Source organism: Natrix helvetica (genome assembly GCF_964273705.1).
Source record: "Natrix helvetica genome assembly, chromosome: 4".
In the NCBI taxonomy this organism is placed as follows: domain Eukaryota; kingdom Metazoa; phylum Chordata; class Lepidosauria; order Squamata; family Natricidae; genus Natrix; species Natrix helvetica.
Window position 1 is genome coordinate 20,474,437 of NC_138550.1, and position 18,218 is coordinate 20,492,654.

Sequence of the window (18,218 nt, forward strand, 5' to 3'; positions counted from 1 at the left end):
AAACTAAATCTTAAATGTCTTTTCCATAGACTCTTTGAGACATAATCATTTGGGGGGGGGGGGGATCGCATTGAACTGCATGTGCTTATGCTCCTTTAAATATGATAACTTGCAATAGCCCAAACATTTACAAAAATGTTTTTATTCATTACTTTTATTTACATTAAAAGAAGTACACAACATGTTATATAATATTAGTAACAGGAGCGATATTGATGGCATATTTAGCAACTAATTTAATTTTTGTCCCAAAGATCCTATTTCAAGAGGCAACTCTCTGAAGACATTTTGCTTCTCATCCATGAAGCTTCGTCAGCTCTGAAGTCCAGTTCCTCTTGAAAAAGCACCTTTGGGACAACTATGACCTGGAAGACTGAGAATCTCCATATAGATTTAATTTATTTTTATTTTTTTTAATAACATCACCGTGTGAAGTTATCCTTGTTAGATAAATTTGCTATGTTGTAGAAAAAAATAAATGTTTATGATACATTACCACAGCTCCATTATCTGGCATCATTGGGGTTCCAATGTTTGTAGCTCCTTCTGGCCCCAACGAAGGACCTGGACCCATTGCTGAGCCAGGCATTGTCCCTCTGCTGTTCATATTCATACTCATCATTGGAGGTGGAGGAGGAGGACCTTGGTTTCCAGCAGGTGCTGGGCTAAAGGCATCTATGTAAAACAGTCTACACTTAGAGCTGTCCTAACTGCATTTTAAAGAATTACAAATTATAATAGTAGAAACATTTGAAAAAAAAATGTTGTTATTCTTTGAGACTGTACATTTACTTTAATTTTTTGGCATTAAGCAATTACTATTGAACAATATCATTCCAAATAAAGTATAACATTCTCAATTTCAAGTATTTTTTCCATAAGATAATTCCTAATTCTTGAAGATAATGGCATTAACTTTCAAAATGACACCAATTCTTTTGTGTTTTTCCCCAGAACATCATTTGCTTACCATATTGTATAAGGCTAATTAAACTACAATTTTATGTCTATGACTGTGAATGTAGAAAATCTTTGAGTATTACCAAGTGGAAGATGCAAGAAACTACTTATTTGGAGAAAATCATATATGGAGATAAAAAAATTATTTTGTATAGCTTGCAATAATAGAATGCTTGACTAGAATAACATTTTTTTAATTATACAAGGTGAAGATAAAATCTCTTTTGAGTCTAATTAAACTTGATTATCATAAGGACTATATTATTTTTTTCTTGACAACAATACTGAAGTGATTTGCCTTGGGGGGGGGGGGTTCCTCCCCCAATTTCTCTAATCTAGTTGTGATTTTCTGGTGGCCTCCCATCCAAATGCTAGGCATTACTAAATGCACTCAATTAGAGGCTTCTTTATAAAATGTTACCACATGCATATTGACAAACAAAAAATACCTAGGAACATTGTGATCAGATTATATATGTACTGACTTTAGTGAAAAATAATTCTCATGAAATAAATCAGTCACAGCACAGATAAAGAAGCAGTGGTTTTTAATTGTGTTGGTTTTAATTCTAGGTAGGCAATGATGGTGGCAAGTTTTGTGATGCCCAACGTCTACAATAAGATAGCTTTCTCTCAATGCCACCTTCCTGTGCTTCTTAATGCACATCTCTTCACAGCAGCATAAGAGCTAATCTGCAAAGCTCCCTTGTTATTTTACTCATGATTTAAATACTGCTAAATATAATTAATATTTTAAGATATTTTTTCAACAGGGGCTGAGTAGTTGTTACACTTTCCTTTATTCTTGTTACAGTAGAGCTAAATGAAAGCACAAAGGATTGGGCAAAAGGGGCAGGATTAACAAATTAAAGAGACAAACTCCCTCTGAAAGCATTTTCTGAACTTTAGACTAATTCAAAACATATGGAAACTGAGAACTGGAACTTGCTTTTAGATAATACATTTGCCACAGAGGCTTGTACCCAAAGCAACAGTTCCCCAGAAAATGAAAACTCAGATTGTACATGGCTTTAAAATTTATGAAGACGTCTCCCCCTCCTTTTCCCCATATCAGTTATCTATAAAGGCACCCAAACCAGTTTTAGCTCAAAATCTGAAATCAAATGTAATAAATCTGGATAATAAACAATCCAAACGTTATTAGAGATGCCTGGACACCACACTTCTTGAAGAAGCAACCAAAATAAAACAAAGACTAAGCTTAGTCAGGTATACATAAATATTATTATACAAGATGGCCCAAGATGCCACAGTGAGTAATACCAAAATAATCAGTATTAGACATACAAAAATAGCTGTTGTTAAAGAAATGTGGAGAATTCTAGTATGAGATGAGTGTTCTACTCACTCACTTTAAACTAACATAGAGGTCAATACCTCAACTTTGGCAAACTGTACAAATATTCATTAGTGTGGTTTTGTAGAAACTTTACATGATACTTGCCTACTATTACACAAATATACATGGTTATAATAAAATAAAAGTTCTGAAAGACGAAGACCAGATTATTTAAATGCTTAATTATAGTTTGCTCCCATCATTCCCATAAACCCAAGCCTCCAATTAAAAACAACATATTCAAGACCCTGCTATAAATTCTCAAAAGTAAATTAAATCAAACTTTTACTTGTATTGCAATGTATTTTAATTTTACATTTATTAAGATACAACTTTAGAAAGATTTACAACAAACAGGAATTAATGCTTTTCAGTTGATACTGATAGTTTTTCCTATGACCTTCAATTTTGTAAAATCAAAAATTATGTTTGAAAGAAAAAAAATGAATCCAGTATATAACGAATTAAAATTTTGGCCAAGATTATCTGCCAAGGTCCACAGAAGTAATATGTACAGTCTCAAAGAAATTTGTAAGAACAAGAGCCTTTTGCTTCAGATCCCTACCTCCCATGTTTAATGCTCCACGAGGACCCATATCACCCATTCTCATTTCCTGTTCTCTCTGAAAGTAAACATAATTTGCATCGTCAACCTACCACTTATTATTTTAACATTCTCATTTCTTGGCCAACCATTTTATGAAATAACACTTATAATTCCATGAAATACCATGACGTCCATTAATAAAAATTTGTACTTTATTCTTTTTCAAAATTGTGGTCTTTTAATATAGAAGACACAAAACAATACCAAGATAACCACCCAGAGATCAGCCTCAAGTATAGTAACTGGCCCTAAGGAAGAATCAAAATAGACGGCAGTATTTACAGCTGGTTGTATTTGTGCCATATTTAATACTTTTCTCAGATTTAATTATGGAAAAATAATAGAAAATATTCTGTAGCATTATAATACCGGTATTAATCACACTGGACTTAGAATTTAAAAATGTGAATTATTCTCTATGTAATATAAAATACATATATTAGTTTTCAATTATGCTTTAACAGCAAATGCCTGGCAATATATAGTCATCAAACTGTAGTCTGTACTATATGACAGCATAGACAGACAGTAAATATTCAGCAAAACTGGAAGGTCAGGCTTTTTTCTTTTTAAATAATTTATTTGTAGACGGGTGGAGTAACTGTAGGCAAATGAATTACTAGATTTGTTTTTAAGATTACCACATGGGCATGAAATAAATACTTCCAATTGGGCTCAGTTGGATTCTATAAATGGATAAAAAAATGCAACTATTAAGGTATCCCTTAAAATAAAAAATATACATTAGCAAGTATTTATCTAATTCTAAAACACTTAGTAAGATGCAGAGTACTATCAGAATTCATAATTTTCATTTTTATTAAAGAAAAGAGAACATTGCCATCCTAGATTAAGTAAAAAAGCTGACAGGATATGTATTATTGATGATGGAACACATGTGAAGCTTCAGATAATTTCACTGATTGACAACCTGAAGAAATTAGAACAAAATTAATTAAAAACTACAATCTGTAAAGCTCCATTAATTTACTTATTTGGCATTATTTTCTTCCCATAATACAGCTAAAACCAGCTATATAATGTATACATTAATGTATATAATGTATACAGTAAAAATGTAAGAGGCAAGATATTCTACAATTCTGAAATGTTCTAATACATAATAAATATATCTATAATTTACATACAAACTACCAAAGTATTAAAATTACCATAGAATTAGGATAGGTAATAATAATATTATTTACAATTAAATTTAAAAGTATTCATGAGATCCATGGCAAATGTTGCACTAAAACACACTGCATAAACTCCACTATAAGAACAAGAATTATTAAATATCAAGAGAGGAACTACTTCTTTAAAAAAATTATTATTTTTTGCTTTAAATACCGCGTGTTTGTTATATACATCAAATACTACAATATGAATAGAATATGCATTTCAGTTGTGCATCCACTAAAATAATAAATAAAGGAGTGATTCACATAACTAAAAGTCCCACAGGTTCTTGCTGGATTCTGCTCATAAAAATATCATAATCAGAAATTAGCAAAAACAGAAATACAATTGTCATGCTGTCAAATATACCAATATTGTAAGATTTTGTAAGCCGTTTCAATTAATACTTAGTAAAATATATATTAAGAATCATAGTTAAAAGTAAAATTTTCTGTTAAAAAGGAAAACCATACTAACTTCTCAGGCCAATAGAGCTATATATAAGCATTAGATTACAAATACGAACTAGAAATATATGAGTAAAAAAATTAAGTAAATGACAAAAAAGCTTTTGAATTTTATTTTATCTATGATTTTTTTATCAAACACAATAAATAATATTTTTTAAATAAATAGGACCTTCATGAGAAAATTACCCAGCCAAATGTAGAAATACTAGTCACCAACGAAGACCAAGCAAATGCTTAAATTCATATAATATTCTAATATTTAAACTCATGTAAAGATTTCAATATAGAAATCTGTTGTAGCCCAGCAGGATCTGGTTCAGCTGATGCTGGACTCAGATAGTGAGGGATCATTTGAGTCTGCCCTGGATGGTGTGGAAGACCCTGTGCAGGTTGCAGATTCAGCGCAGGGACCAGAGGGGCTGGTTGGCCACCAGGAGGCGCCTGAGGCATGGAGCAGTGAGGAAGATCAAAGGCAGTCAGTCCCTGATGCAAGAGTAAGACAGGCTGAGAAACAAGGCAGCAGCTTCGTAGGCAGGCTCATAGACGATAATTAGCACAGGTGGTTATAGATTGGCCCCTCCCAAGAGAGCTTATAGGTGAGACGTTGGGAGGGGACATTTGCAGGAAACAACTGTTCGAAATTAGCAGTGAAGAACGTCGATGTCTTAGAGCTGTGTCTGAATATCTGGTTTGTTTTTTGTGTACTCTGATTTATCTGGGCCTTCGGCCAAAAGGTTTGTTATCTGCAATTAAACAGTGGAAACCAGCCAAGTCTGTGATTTGGCTTGTTCACAGGCGTGGAGAGGGGGTCAGAACAGAAATCTATCTAAATATTATCCTTTTCCAAGGTTACAAAGATATTTTTACTACAAGGTGGTGGTAGTGGTTTGCAGCATATAAAATTGATTAAAATCCATGTTTTCAGCTGAACAATTAGCATTCCATTCAGACATCATATACAATCATGCAATGGCAAGAATTTCAAGCTGAAATTTTGCACTCTTCAAAATAATGTTAAAAATTGTATCAATAGCAAGTAAAAGTATCATTTACTAAGCATTTAAATGCTTTAGGCATTGTCTCAGTAATTCTACACCTATCCTGTATTGTAAAGCTTATTATATTCAAATTACAGTTGAGAAGCCATGGCTAGCTGGCAACTATTAAGATTTGTATTTTATTCTATTTATGCTATTAGAAATAGCGTTAAGATTCAAAATTTCAAAGACTATCATTTATAGTAAAAAATTTACCAGACTTCACTAAATTGTCTGGTTTATTAATCTCAGATCTTAATACAAGAAGAAAAATTCAAAGGGGGACTGCACACCGAATAAGTAAGGCATTCAAAGTACACAAATCATATCTTGTTTCATTGCATAATAGATATATAAAGACATTTTGAATTTCTTTTATATAGTTCCAGTGATTTATGAACATTCTTAAACCAATACTGAAATCATTTTCCCACTAAAATTTAATTTTAGTATGTTGCTGATGTGGTATCTCATTTTAAATTCCTTTTAAAATATTAATATGAAGATTTTGAGATGACAAAAACTTGCAAAATAATGAAGCACAGTATGCTTCCTCTTATTCTCTCCCAAAATGTATGGTATGCATACTTCTACTTAACTATAAACAAAATGTTTATTTCATAAACAATTTAAGACTTTACTAGTAAACTCCTTATATTACCTTTGCTTACCTGTACAAATTAAATCTTCAGAAGGCAGCAGTATCCACCATACATTCAATCACTGGATTTGCCCTTATTTTGAAAAATACTAAGCAATTAAATAAACCATGTTGCTGTTTTTCTTACATTGCTTTATCAGAATCTTTAAAATAAATAAATCGTTTAAGTTTGAGGATATATGTATAAATTCTAGGTTAATAATATTTCAACAGCATCTTTTAGTTTTCTAAACAAAGTATTGAGTTACAGAAAAACAATTAGGAACTTCTTTTATACACACTGAATTTTTATTTGTTATTTGGATGCCATTTCTGTTTATGTTTGTTTATAATATATTCAAAAAATACACATTGATATTATGTAATTCTCATAATTCAGCAATCCATCTTTGCATTTATGACCTTCACAGATCTATAAAACAAAGGAAATCTGAAGTCAAACTGTAAGCACAGTTACGGCTTCACTTAGCAACCACCTTGCTTGATAACCCAATTGTCATTGCTAAATGAGGTCTATCCATATATGCTTGTATATATACAGAGAGAGATAATATCCTGAATGCTGAATAATATGAAAACATATGGTGATACAATATTGTGAAATCTAAGAAATATCAAAACCCTATGATGTCATCACTCAGACTACAATACAAGCAATGTAAGTAACGGTTTTAATCTAACTGCAATAACATATCCATTACACAGGAAAATATGCATAATAAATTCACAATATAGAAAAGTTCTCAATCACCTACATTTAAAAATATACAGCATAATTTCCTCAAGACTAGTAACACAAAATGTATTGCTGTATATTTCATTTAATGGCAGAATGACTACAATTCTATAAGACCAAAAAAAAAAAAAAAACCCCCCAACCCTCCATAATTTTTATGAAAAGAAAAATAATGGAAACAGCCCCCTATCTCTACTTATATTTGTATTAGTATTGGAAATATTGTTGAATAGGATACGTCAATCTACAGAGATTCAAGGTGTTCGGATTAGGCATCATGAATATAAATTGAGAGCTTTTGCTGATGACCTAGTTCTTACTATCTCGAAACATATACAATCTATTGAACCGTTATTACACGAGATTCTGGATTATGGGGCGGTTTCAGGGTTTAAGGTGAATTACTCTAAGACAAAAATGTTGCTTAAGAATATGTCTAGTACTCAAGCTGAACGACTCCAGCAGTTATCGGGTTTTGAAGTAGTTAAAAAAGTTAAATATCTGGGGGTTTATTTAACAAACTCTAATACAAAACTTTATAAAAATAATTATGAGCTGCTTTGGCATAAGGTTCAACAAGAAATGGCCTCGTGGAGGAAACTGAAGCTCTCTTTCTTAGGAAGGATAGCTGCGGTTAAGATGAATATACTACCGAGGTTCTTATTTTTGTTTCAGATGACACCAATAATTAAAAGAGAGGCTACTTTGTTAGAGTGGCAAGGGGACATAAATAAGTTTATATGGGATGGGAAAAAACCCAGAGTTAAGTTGAAGATTATACAAGATGTGCGGGAGAGAGGAGGATTGAAAATGCCTAATCTGATGCTGTATTATGATGCAGCTGTCCTGGGAGCAATTAGTAACTGGATAAATATGACGGAGGAGAGAATTCTTAATCTAGAAGGATATGATCTGCTTTATGGTTGGCATGCGTATTTAATGTATGGTAAAAAGCAGGATTTTGTTTTTAGAACGCATATATACAGGTCTGCGTTGTTAAGAGTCTGGAAGAAGCACCAGCCAAATATGCAATGTAAGATTCCTGACTGGGTAATACCAAGGCATATGATAGAAAATATTAGTATAACACAGAGGCACGATGAAACTACATATGCTCAACTGTTGGATTGGGTAGATAATCATTGGGAGCTAAAGTTGATAGATGAACTAAAAGATAAAAAGATTGTACAGACTTGGTTTCAATATCAACAGTTACAATTTAGGTTTAAGGAAGATATGAGGATAGGTATTGAGAATACGTATGATGAGTTGACTGAGCAAATTAGGGACCAAGGACAATTTCATATTAAAAGAATATATAATATTTTGATAAAGAGAGACTCTGCTTCTGAGTTAGTTAAGGATTGTATGGTAAAGTGGGCACAGAATATAGAGGAACCTATAATGTTAGATACATGGGAGAAGATCTGGATTAGAAATGGGAAGTTTACGCAAGCCCAGAATTTAAGGGAAAATTTTTACAAGATGTTTTATAGATGGCATTTAGATCCAGCTAAGCTGTCTAAAATGTATCCAAATTACAATCCTAAGTGCTGGAGGTGTGATTGTTCAAACGCTTCTTACTTTCATATTTGGTGGTCCTGTAAGAAAGTTAAGGCTTTATGGATTAAAATATGGTGGATAATGCAGAAGAAGATTCTTAAAAGAAAAATTAAATTTGCTCCCCAATTTTTTCTATTGGGCATAGTACCTGACTGCACTGTTGCTGAAACTAAATTAATATTGTATATGATTACAGCAGCTAGACTGCTGATAGCACAATATTGGAAGAAAGCAGAATTATGCTCTATAGAAGAATGGATACTTAAGGTAGCAAATCTTGCCGAAATGGATAAAATTTCTGTATACCTAAAAGATCACTCTTACGATAAGTATACTACAGATTGGTATCCCTGGATTGATTTTGTAAAATTAAGGTACGGTTCAAAGGAAGTGTCTATGGGATTTGGTTGAGAAATGTTTCATAAATATGTAGTAATGGTTTTGGAAAGGAGGTTATGATGGTTTTTCTCCTTTTTTGTCTTTTTTGTATTATCTTGTTCTTATTCTGATATATGCATATTATTATTGGGATATTTGTTTTTCAGATTTGCTGGTAACTATGCTTCTGACTCTATCTGGGAAGTCAGGGGTTGGGTTAGGGAGGGTTAGGGTGGGGAAATGGGGGGGTGGGTGGGGGGAGGGGGAGGGGAGGGAGAAAATGTTACTCCTAATAAGATAACCTGTATATGTCTGTTACATAAATAAATAAATGTTTAAAAATAAAAAATAAAAATAAAAAATAGAAAAAGAGACTTTCTGTGCCTCAGGTTCATTGATCAATAAATAATGAAATCATTAAAAAAAAAACATAATTTTTATGAAAAGAAAAATAATGGAAACATTCCGGTAGTTAAATTTTCTTCTTAAATTTATCTGAAACAAAATAAACATTAGTTTTGCTATTAATTTATATGCAAAAATTCTACAATATTGAAAAAAACTGAAGGCATCATTAGCTATAACTTCCTAATACTTGTACTTAATCTATATTCACATACATAATGGCTGCCATATGCTAAAATGTGACCTAAAAATGAGCAAATAAAGAATGCCATTGTAGATAGAAACTCAACAGCAACTCTTATTTTTCTGCATATTTGGAAAAATAACTAAATCAAATAATTAACACATTAAATAATGATAGGCACATTTTAGCAAATATGCAAAATTAGAGGACTCCAATTATACATTGAAAATGGATTTACTTTCAAAAATGAAGCTTGTTTGGCTAGAAAACAGCAAACAATGTCATTTTCTTGGAGTCTTAAAAACTAATTTCTTGCAGATAAATTTGAAGCAAAATTGTTGTTGTTAGACAAGAATTGTCAACAGAATACCCCCTCCCCTACATCCTGGGAGAATATTTTGCTATCAGAATAATTTCACTGCTAATTTTTACTAAGTCCTCAAATACTTTTCAACATATTATATGCTAATGCTGATGAAATAATTCTTAATACTTCTTACATTGGATCATTATATTTACAATCTTCATTAAACTACTGTATAGAAAATGAAAGACTAATCATGTGGATGAATGAATAAAGTTGCTAATGAGATTCAGCAGGAGGCTAAAATTACTGGATTTTATTGTTTCCAATATGATGGGAAAGGAATTTTAAATAGAGTTTTTTGGGGAGTTAGAAGTACCTAACAATCTACTTCTATTGTTCCATACATGGTATCTTATAAAGGTTCCAACTAATAAAGTATACTTACAATTGTAAAAGCAAATGTATGCAAGATCTACTTAAAATGGAAAGATATCCTAGCTTCAGGAATAAAATCTTGAATGTTACTTAGAAAAATGTCAAATTATTTTTATTAATTGGCCATGCTACCACTGTATTAGACTGGCACATAATATGTGTGTATTACATAAAATATACAGTATTGCTTTTTCATCCCTTTTATATTGTGTAACCAATATAAATTATCAAACCAAATAAGCATTCAGTCAATAATGTTCAGATTATACACCACACAAATGAAAAAGTTACAAGACAGAAAGATACTGGTATAACTATAAAACATATAACTGGCAATATGTATTTGGATTAGGATCATCATCATCCTAGTGTTATTCCCACAGGGGTAAAGTTCGCTTTTTGGGCTGTCATATATTTGGATGACAGCAGAATATAAATGCAATAAATAAAATACATCCGTTATTACAATCCCCATTGAGGGGCAAATCTCCTATGAATGAGGTTTTCTTTTAAATTTAAAACAAACACGATATGGAAGGAATAATTCAAGTTACCGAGATATGTATTTTTGTAATAAAAAAAAGTTTCATCTGTACAAGGTTTTAAAATGTAACAATCAAAAACTCCCTAAATATTGCAACTACATTCAAAATACAAAGTAGGTTAAAATACACCACAGTATTACAAAACACAAACTGTTCTCACAATATTAAATCTTATGTCACCAATCTGACACTTCAAAACTTGTAACATGCAGCCCATATCATCTCCAAAGTATGTTACTCCTTGTTTGTATCACATTAACTCAAGCATTTCTTTCCCAGGGATTGTACAGTTAGTGCGTGAACCCAGGAGAAGAAAATTATTACCCTTAGCGGGTATTGGTATGCATGTCTATACCTTCTCAAAACAATGATCAGGCTTTCATTTTATTCATTCAAATTAATCTCCAATGCTGCAAAGGGTGTGAAAATGATATGGTAGTTATAGAGGTCACCGGGTTTTTTTTCGTTTATTATGCTCTAAGACAACTTAGTAGATTTATTTTCATCTTTATTTCCAACAAAAGTGTAGAAAAATCAGGCATCATTTGCTGCCAAATCACAATCAGTGTTCTGAAAATTGTAAAATTCACAGTGCTGTATATGGCCTGCAAGTTACTAGTAATGTTTTCATAGAAACATTATATTATAATTATCACACATTATATATAGCTGTTGTGTAAATCCTAAATTAATCTTGGGTCTATATTCACCAGTATCTTACAGTGAACTAAAATATGTCTAATGAATAAACTTACATCATAAAGTATGAGACCTTGTAAGAACAATTTGTTTCCTAATGTATTACATTTCACAGAAATAAAATTGTAAATTATCACTAAGTATTTTGCACATAACACAATTAAAGATAATGTAAGTCAAGGTTTGTGTTATGGTTTGTGCCATCTATTAATTTCTTTTAATCTTTAAACAGCAGTAATATTTAATCTGAAAATGCTGGTCCTGAAAAAGAATGTCATAAGCTAGCATTGCTAACTAGAATAAAAATCTATCTTGCCATAAAGTGCTTTGTAGCGTGGACTACTTTCAAAAGTCATAAAAATAGATATGGACAGCAGTTAAAATTAGTTTCATAATGGCATGAATTCATAATTTCATAATGGTAGTACTTTAGCATCAGGTTTCTTTTGCCATTTAAACTGCAAGAGGATCAATAGCAGACTTTTCAGGTTTTGCTAAACTAAAATTCCCAAAAGCCCAAACCAGGACAAGCCAATAGTGAGGAATAATAAGAGCTACAGTTCAGCAACTCAAAGTACACATAGCCTCTCCTAGTTTACATTAAGTGGGAGCTGTTTTAATTCTATCCACTGGGTTCATTGTCTGCAAACTGCACTTTTGATATTTCTCAATTTCCTTAGCAAGAACACTGCTGCAATGGTCAATTCCTCAGAAAGCTGTCAAGTATAAATTACAGGTAGTAATCTTATCGCTGGTCAATTAATACTGGGCTCAGTTATGGGCGTAGAAGTTGAGGCACTCAAGAAACCAAGAAAACTACAGATCTAAAAGCCTACATACCTGGGTAATCTGTACATTTACGAACAGTTTGACAGAGATGCCACAATTTACAGAAGCTAGCATGGGTTTCTGCAATTAGTGCCAGACTAGTTCTTTGATAGAAATACTAACTTAAATCAGAGGAATACTTTGTGCATATATTATCAAGATTTTGGCAAAGTGTTTGACAAGATCTCTCTCAATATTCTCAATAAAGCTGTGAAATAAGGGCTAAGCAATAATATTGTTAGGGTTGAACAGCAACAATACATTAATGGCTCCACTCAGTTAAAGATATTTGAGCAGTCACTCAGAAGATTCAGAGAGAGCAACACAGGCTTGAGCAGTAAACTGAAAGGAATGCTTGGTTGGTAAAATTTCAAATATCTGAATGGTTCTAAAAACAGAGGAGAAATGAACTTATTCTCTATTTTCCCATAACCAAACAAATGGGCTAAAAGTAAGATTTTTCAATTCATTTATTGAACTACACAGATTTATGATCAAACTTAAAATAACCTGTAGAACAAGGCTGTCAAACTCCTGGCCCCTGGCCATGCCCATGTGCTGGCCACGCCCAAACCTGGTTTAGCGAAGGGGGGGGGGAATCCCAATACTTCATGTGATGCCGTTGTGATATGAGTTTGACACCCCTGCTGTAGAAGATCTGAATTACCTCTACTAAAAATAAACCATAACTGTTATCTTACAAAAATCATCACACTTCTTACCGATGGCTTAATATTTGAATTTATTTTAAATTTTAAATTAAAATAGAAACATAAAACAATTTCTCTAAGAGTCATTTTCCTGTGCTTTGTCTGAATGAGAAACTTTATAACCTGATTAATAATGAAAAATGACTTTTCTCTATACAGTTTATATGTTTTAAAATAAATAAAATCATACTCTTAATACCGCTTCTGCAATTGTATGTAACAAAAATATTACCAGCAGAGAAATATTCATTTGTATGAAATACAAATACCAGCAAATTTTGATCTTTCCAGAACACAGTATTAACTGGCAAGGGAAATGAAGGAAGACATTTTTACAAAAGACACATTTTTAAAACTAAAAAGATTGAGATGCTACAACATTTTATCTTTTTTTTCAAATGTTAAAACAATCTGTATGGTAAATAAGAATTATCTACTACTAATATGCTCAATGGACTAAAAAGTATAAATCCAATGAAGAGGTATATATTATTAGCTGCAAGCATGCATAAGTATATATACACAGATTTTTTTTAAAGATTCTGCTTTCCTTTAGTAACTCCTGAAGATATTGCTGTATTCATGCAATTAAAAAACCCTATCACAAGTATAGGTTAAAATAAACTAAATTCATTTTAATATCATTAGATCAAAATGCATAACCACTCACCTTGATCTAAAAGAAGTTTCTTTCTCCCTCCCCCTAAAAGATGGTGGAAATTTGGTTGCATCTTATACTCCGAATGTAGCTTTTTGGAAGCTTTTTTTCAGCCCTAATGAGGTGCTAACGATGCTTCTCATTAGCACCTCATTACAGCTGGAAAAAAGCTTTGAATATTTTTACTGCAACATACTGCTTGAAAAAATTCATTTTGTTGCAAGTTTTGTTGCAACTTGGAGAAGCCAACAAAGAAGACTGCCTTATGAGGTACTTCTTTTGTCCAGTTTCTATTTTTGGGAGATAATCCTCTCAAGGGCAAGGCAGAGAGTTCCTGTGACTATGTGATTTCTATTCTTTTGGGGATAATCCCTTTAAGGGCAAGGCAGGGATTTTTCCTATAAGCTATCTGAATTTTCTCAATAGTTTCCTTCAGGCAACCGCTGGGCTGGTTTGTTGATTCAGCTTTGTTACATTTTATGGGCTGTTAAGTGCTTTTAGCTGAATGCCCAGACATCTAGATAAGCTTTCTACAGCTGCTGAGGAAACAAAAAAAATGGCAAAAAGTGTTATTTTATTATACTATTGTGTTTGCTTGCTTTTCTGGTGCTATGGGAATAAAAATGAATAGCTGGTAGGCAGAATTTTTTCTTCATTTTCCTTCCCAAAAAGTTAGGTGCATTTTATACTCCGGTGCATTTTATACTCCGAAAAATACGGTAAAACACTGATAAAATCTAACTGAAATCACTCATAGTCTCCCTCTCTTTGTCCATTAAAGGCTTTACCTATACCACACTACTTTTTATCCGTTATTGCTGAACACCATCCTCTTTATGCCCTCATCAAGCATACGGTTATTTTATAATATATTGTACACACCCTAATCAAAATAACCAAAATATTAATAATTTTCAATTTGATTGGGGCATTCACTAGATGCTTGTTTTTTTTCTTAACCAGTCTGGCCTGCTCCTACATTATTAAATTGTGACTACCACCACTATCCTGGTTTAAATTAACTACAATTTTATCCCATTTATTTCTTCTTACATTTGTATATGTATAGTTAAATATTGTACAACTCTGTAAACGTACTTATTTTTCTAAATATGAAGAGCACAATACAATAGATTGCTCCTCCCCCTCACTTTAGTAGGCAGAATCTGAATTTTAGCCACCCAGAAGAAGAAGTCACCATCCAGTTCCAATCCTGCCTAGAACTGCTATGTAATATTTATCTGAGATCCATTGCTAGTCTTTTTCCTTATTTACATTTGTAAGAAGAAACGATGGCTGGGGAAAGAGTAGAGAGCCTGCTCCCAGACAACTCAAAGGATCTTTCTAATATTTGATCTCAGTCCCTGACTAAAGACACTGATTTTTCTCTGTTAGTTTCCATGGAGATTCTTACTCATCCAGATCATAGTTGTCCCAAATGTGTTTTTTCAACTGGAAAACAACTGAACTTGTTTTTCTTTGAAGATGTTTCACTTCTCATCCAAGAAGCTTCTTCAGTTCTGACTAGATGGTGGAGAATGGATTTATATGTATTGCAGACAACTGGTAATTTGCATTCTTTTAGAGAGCCATTGAGGCCGCTTGGAGGTTTAACTGTGTCCTCAGGGTCACTCAAGTGGTGCAATAGTTCTTGGTTGCAGAATGTTTTCTGTCCTGTGTCCAGGCTATTGGGGATAAGTCTGTGTCCCTTCAATAGTGAAGGGACAGAGAGAGAAAACATGAAGCAGCCAACAGGCTCCATAGTGTCCCAATTGAAACGATGGTTGAGTTTTTCCATGTGTTGTGAGATTAAGGAGTTTTCATTATGTCTTGTGACTGCTAGTTGGTGTTCATTCAGTTGGTGCTCTGCTAGTCTTCTACCTATCTGGCTGTTACAGTTTTTACATTGTATGTTGTAGATGTCTCCAATTTTTTTCTTCTTGGATTTCTTGGTCTTTTGGTTTAGTTAAGATGTTTTGGAGGGCTTTAATCAGTTGTGTGCAACAGTGGTTATAATAATCCATTGATAGCTTTTGATGTAAGGTAATGTTAGCCTTTTCTTAGCTTGGTTTGGTTTTGCTATAGTGGATTGAATGGTCAGATGCTTCCTGATAAATCTTCAACATTCGAAGATGTTGCATGGGTGTTCTGTTTCCTCTTTTTGTTGTTTTGGGTTGTGTTTGACTGAATAATGTTCTTACACCACATCCCTTATGGAAGGCTGGATTGTTACTTTGGTAATGGACCACTTGGTTAGTGTTGGTTGTTTTTCAATAATTTGTGTTTCTAAATTTGCCATAAATTCTTCTGCTGATGAGGATATTCAGGATGGATAGTGTACTGTTTTATTCATCTCTTGTGAATTTTATTTTGTTATAATATATATATATATATATATAATTTTGGAATGCATAGAAAATTAACAGAATAAAAACAAAAAGAATAAAATTGCTTTTCAATATCTATTTTCACAAACTATTGTTTGCAATAAAATATTTGTCTTCAAATATGAGCTCTCAGTCATATAATATAGACATGTTGTGACCTTTGCTACGACAACAGCCAAAACAAACATAAGGCAAGTAATGTAGGGAATGTCTCTGAGTATGTATTATGAACCACTGTAAAAAAAAACTATTGTTTATTATGTAATGATTCTACATTAGTAGGAACTAGTGCATGCAAACTTAAGTTAAACTAAAAAAGGAAATAAGTTCATTGGTCTAGTTACTCTAGTAGGATAGTTTTATGAGGAATGACATTAACATTTGACAAATGACGTAAAAAGAATGATTATATTGGCAGAATTTTCCCTGCCCAAGAGATACAAAATCCAGTTACTAATGTATGAAGTTAAGGAACAATAACTTAAAAAAACTTTTCACAATGTTTCCAAACTATGGGATAGCATGAACAATTAAAGAAGTAGGAAAAAGCAGTTTTATGTTAGAAGAAGTTGCAAATGACAAGGCAAATATTCTCAAAACTCTAAACAAAGTAGCTGCAATTTGACACATGACCATACAAAATAGACAAGTTTTAGATTGAGAAATTACAAAACTAAAGATAGTTCATGGAACTGATTTAATTGGCTGGCTAGTTGGAACAATGATTTCTATAATCATGTATGGAATTCATTTATTTAGCCAGCCTTTTTATACAGCTGCCCATTATACAAAAAAGTGAGTCTGAATATAGCTTACAAGCAAAATAACAATTAAGACTATATCACAATATAAAAAACATCAGACATAAGTAACAAAAATAAAAACATAGAGGGGAAAAAACCAAGATACTGGGAGGACAATAATCATTTAGCCTCATTCATTTTTAAGGCTCACTGTAGAATCCACATTTTTCAAGGCTTTTTCAGAGAGCTAACAGAGATGGAGCTAACCTCACTTTAGGGGGAATGCTGTTCTAGAGAGTAAGGACATAGCAGAAACAGCACAACCCTTGGGTCCCATCAGATGGAAATCCTTAAGATAGCACCTAGATTATCCCTCTTCTGGATGGGATGGGAAGACGTAATTGGAAAGCGACAGTCCTCCAAATAACCTGGTCCCATGCCATAAAGGGGTTTAAAGGTCAAAACAATACCCTGAATGGCACCCAGAAGCAAACTGGCAATCAATGCAGCTCACAGAACAGAGATGTAATGTGTGCCATCCAAGAGGCACATATAACTCTCTGTGCAGCTATATTCTGCACCAACTGAAGCTTCCAGATGCCCTTCAAGGGTAGAACTCTGAAACCAAAGACCAGAGGACAATCACCACAGATAAAGTTAACCCAGCAAGTCACATCTGACCAGCAATATGTGAGATCAACTAAAGCAGTGGTTCTCAACCTGTGGGTCGGGACCCCTTTGGGGGTCGAATGACCCTTTCACAGGGGTCGCCTAAGACCATTGGAAAACACGTATTTTCGATGGTCTTAGGAACCAAGACACCAATTTTATGGTTGGGGGTCACCACAACATAAGGAACTATATTAAAGGGTCGCAGCATTGGGAAGGTTGAGAACCACTGAACTAAAGGATAGCTGAGGTGACACATCAGGGAATCCTGCAGAACATGGCTGATGAAAGATAAAAGGAAAAATTGTACAAGTCTGCCAGAATACTTTTTTCCAGCTCTCCTCTCTTCTTCAAACCACATTCGCTACAATGAAGTTTTGTATCATATGTTTGTAAGCATCTGCAATTAATAAAGTTTTTGTAGGTGAAAGAGATTCTGCATGCTATGTTCCTTTTAAACATTTCATTACTGCATAAGAATCAAAATTCAAGTCTCTAACATTGTTTTCATCAATGTTCCCCTCAGAGCATAAACAATTGATATGTTGATTACCTAGATGATTCAGACTGTAGCTCTAATAGACTCTACCTATTATACCAAAAATAACCATAACCATTTATACAGCTACTGGAGCTGCAGAGCTATATAGAATACGGATCTGATCAATGTTCAATGTAATTCCTGGATGTTAAG

General features: G+C 33.0%; 1 protein-coding gene across 7 annotated transcripts in view; it reads right to left on the reverse strand.

Annotated features, from left to right (window-relative positions):
- The window catches only part of PSPC1 (paraspeckle component 1), a 54,689-nt gene that overhangs the window by 23,239 nt on the left and 13,232 nt on the right, over window positions 1-18,218 (reverse strand). For 5 of the 7 annotated variants that reach the window (XR_014175193.1, XR_014175194.1, XR_014175195.1 and 2 more), the window contains exons 7-8: window positions 2,886-2,943; window positions 497-675 (exon numbers count right to left, since the gene is read on the reverse strand). The exons of the other annotated variants lie outside the window; for them this stretch is intronic. Coding sequence is in view for 1 of the 5 variants with exons in the window: in XM_081950733.1 (XP_081806859.1) it covers window positions 497-675; window positions 2,886-2,943 (237 nt within the window). In the remaining 4 variants the exon portion in view is untranslated. The remainder of the gene's footprint in view (window positions 1-496; window positions 676-2,885; window positions 2,944-18,218) is intronic. 7 annotated transcript variants of the gene reach the window in all.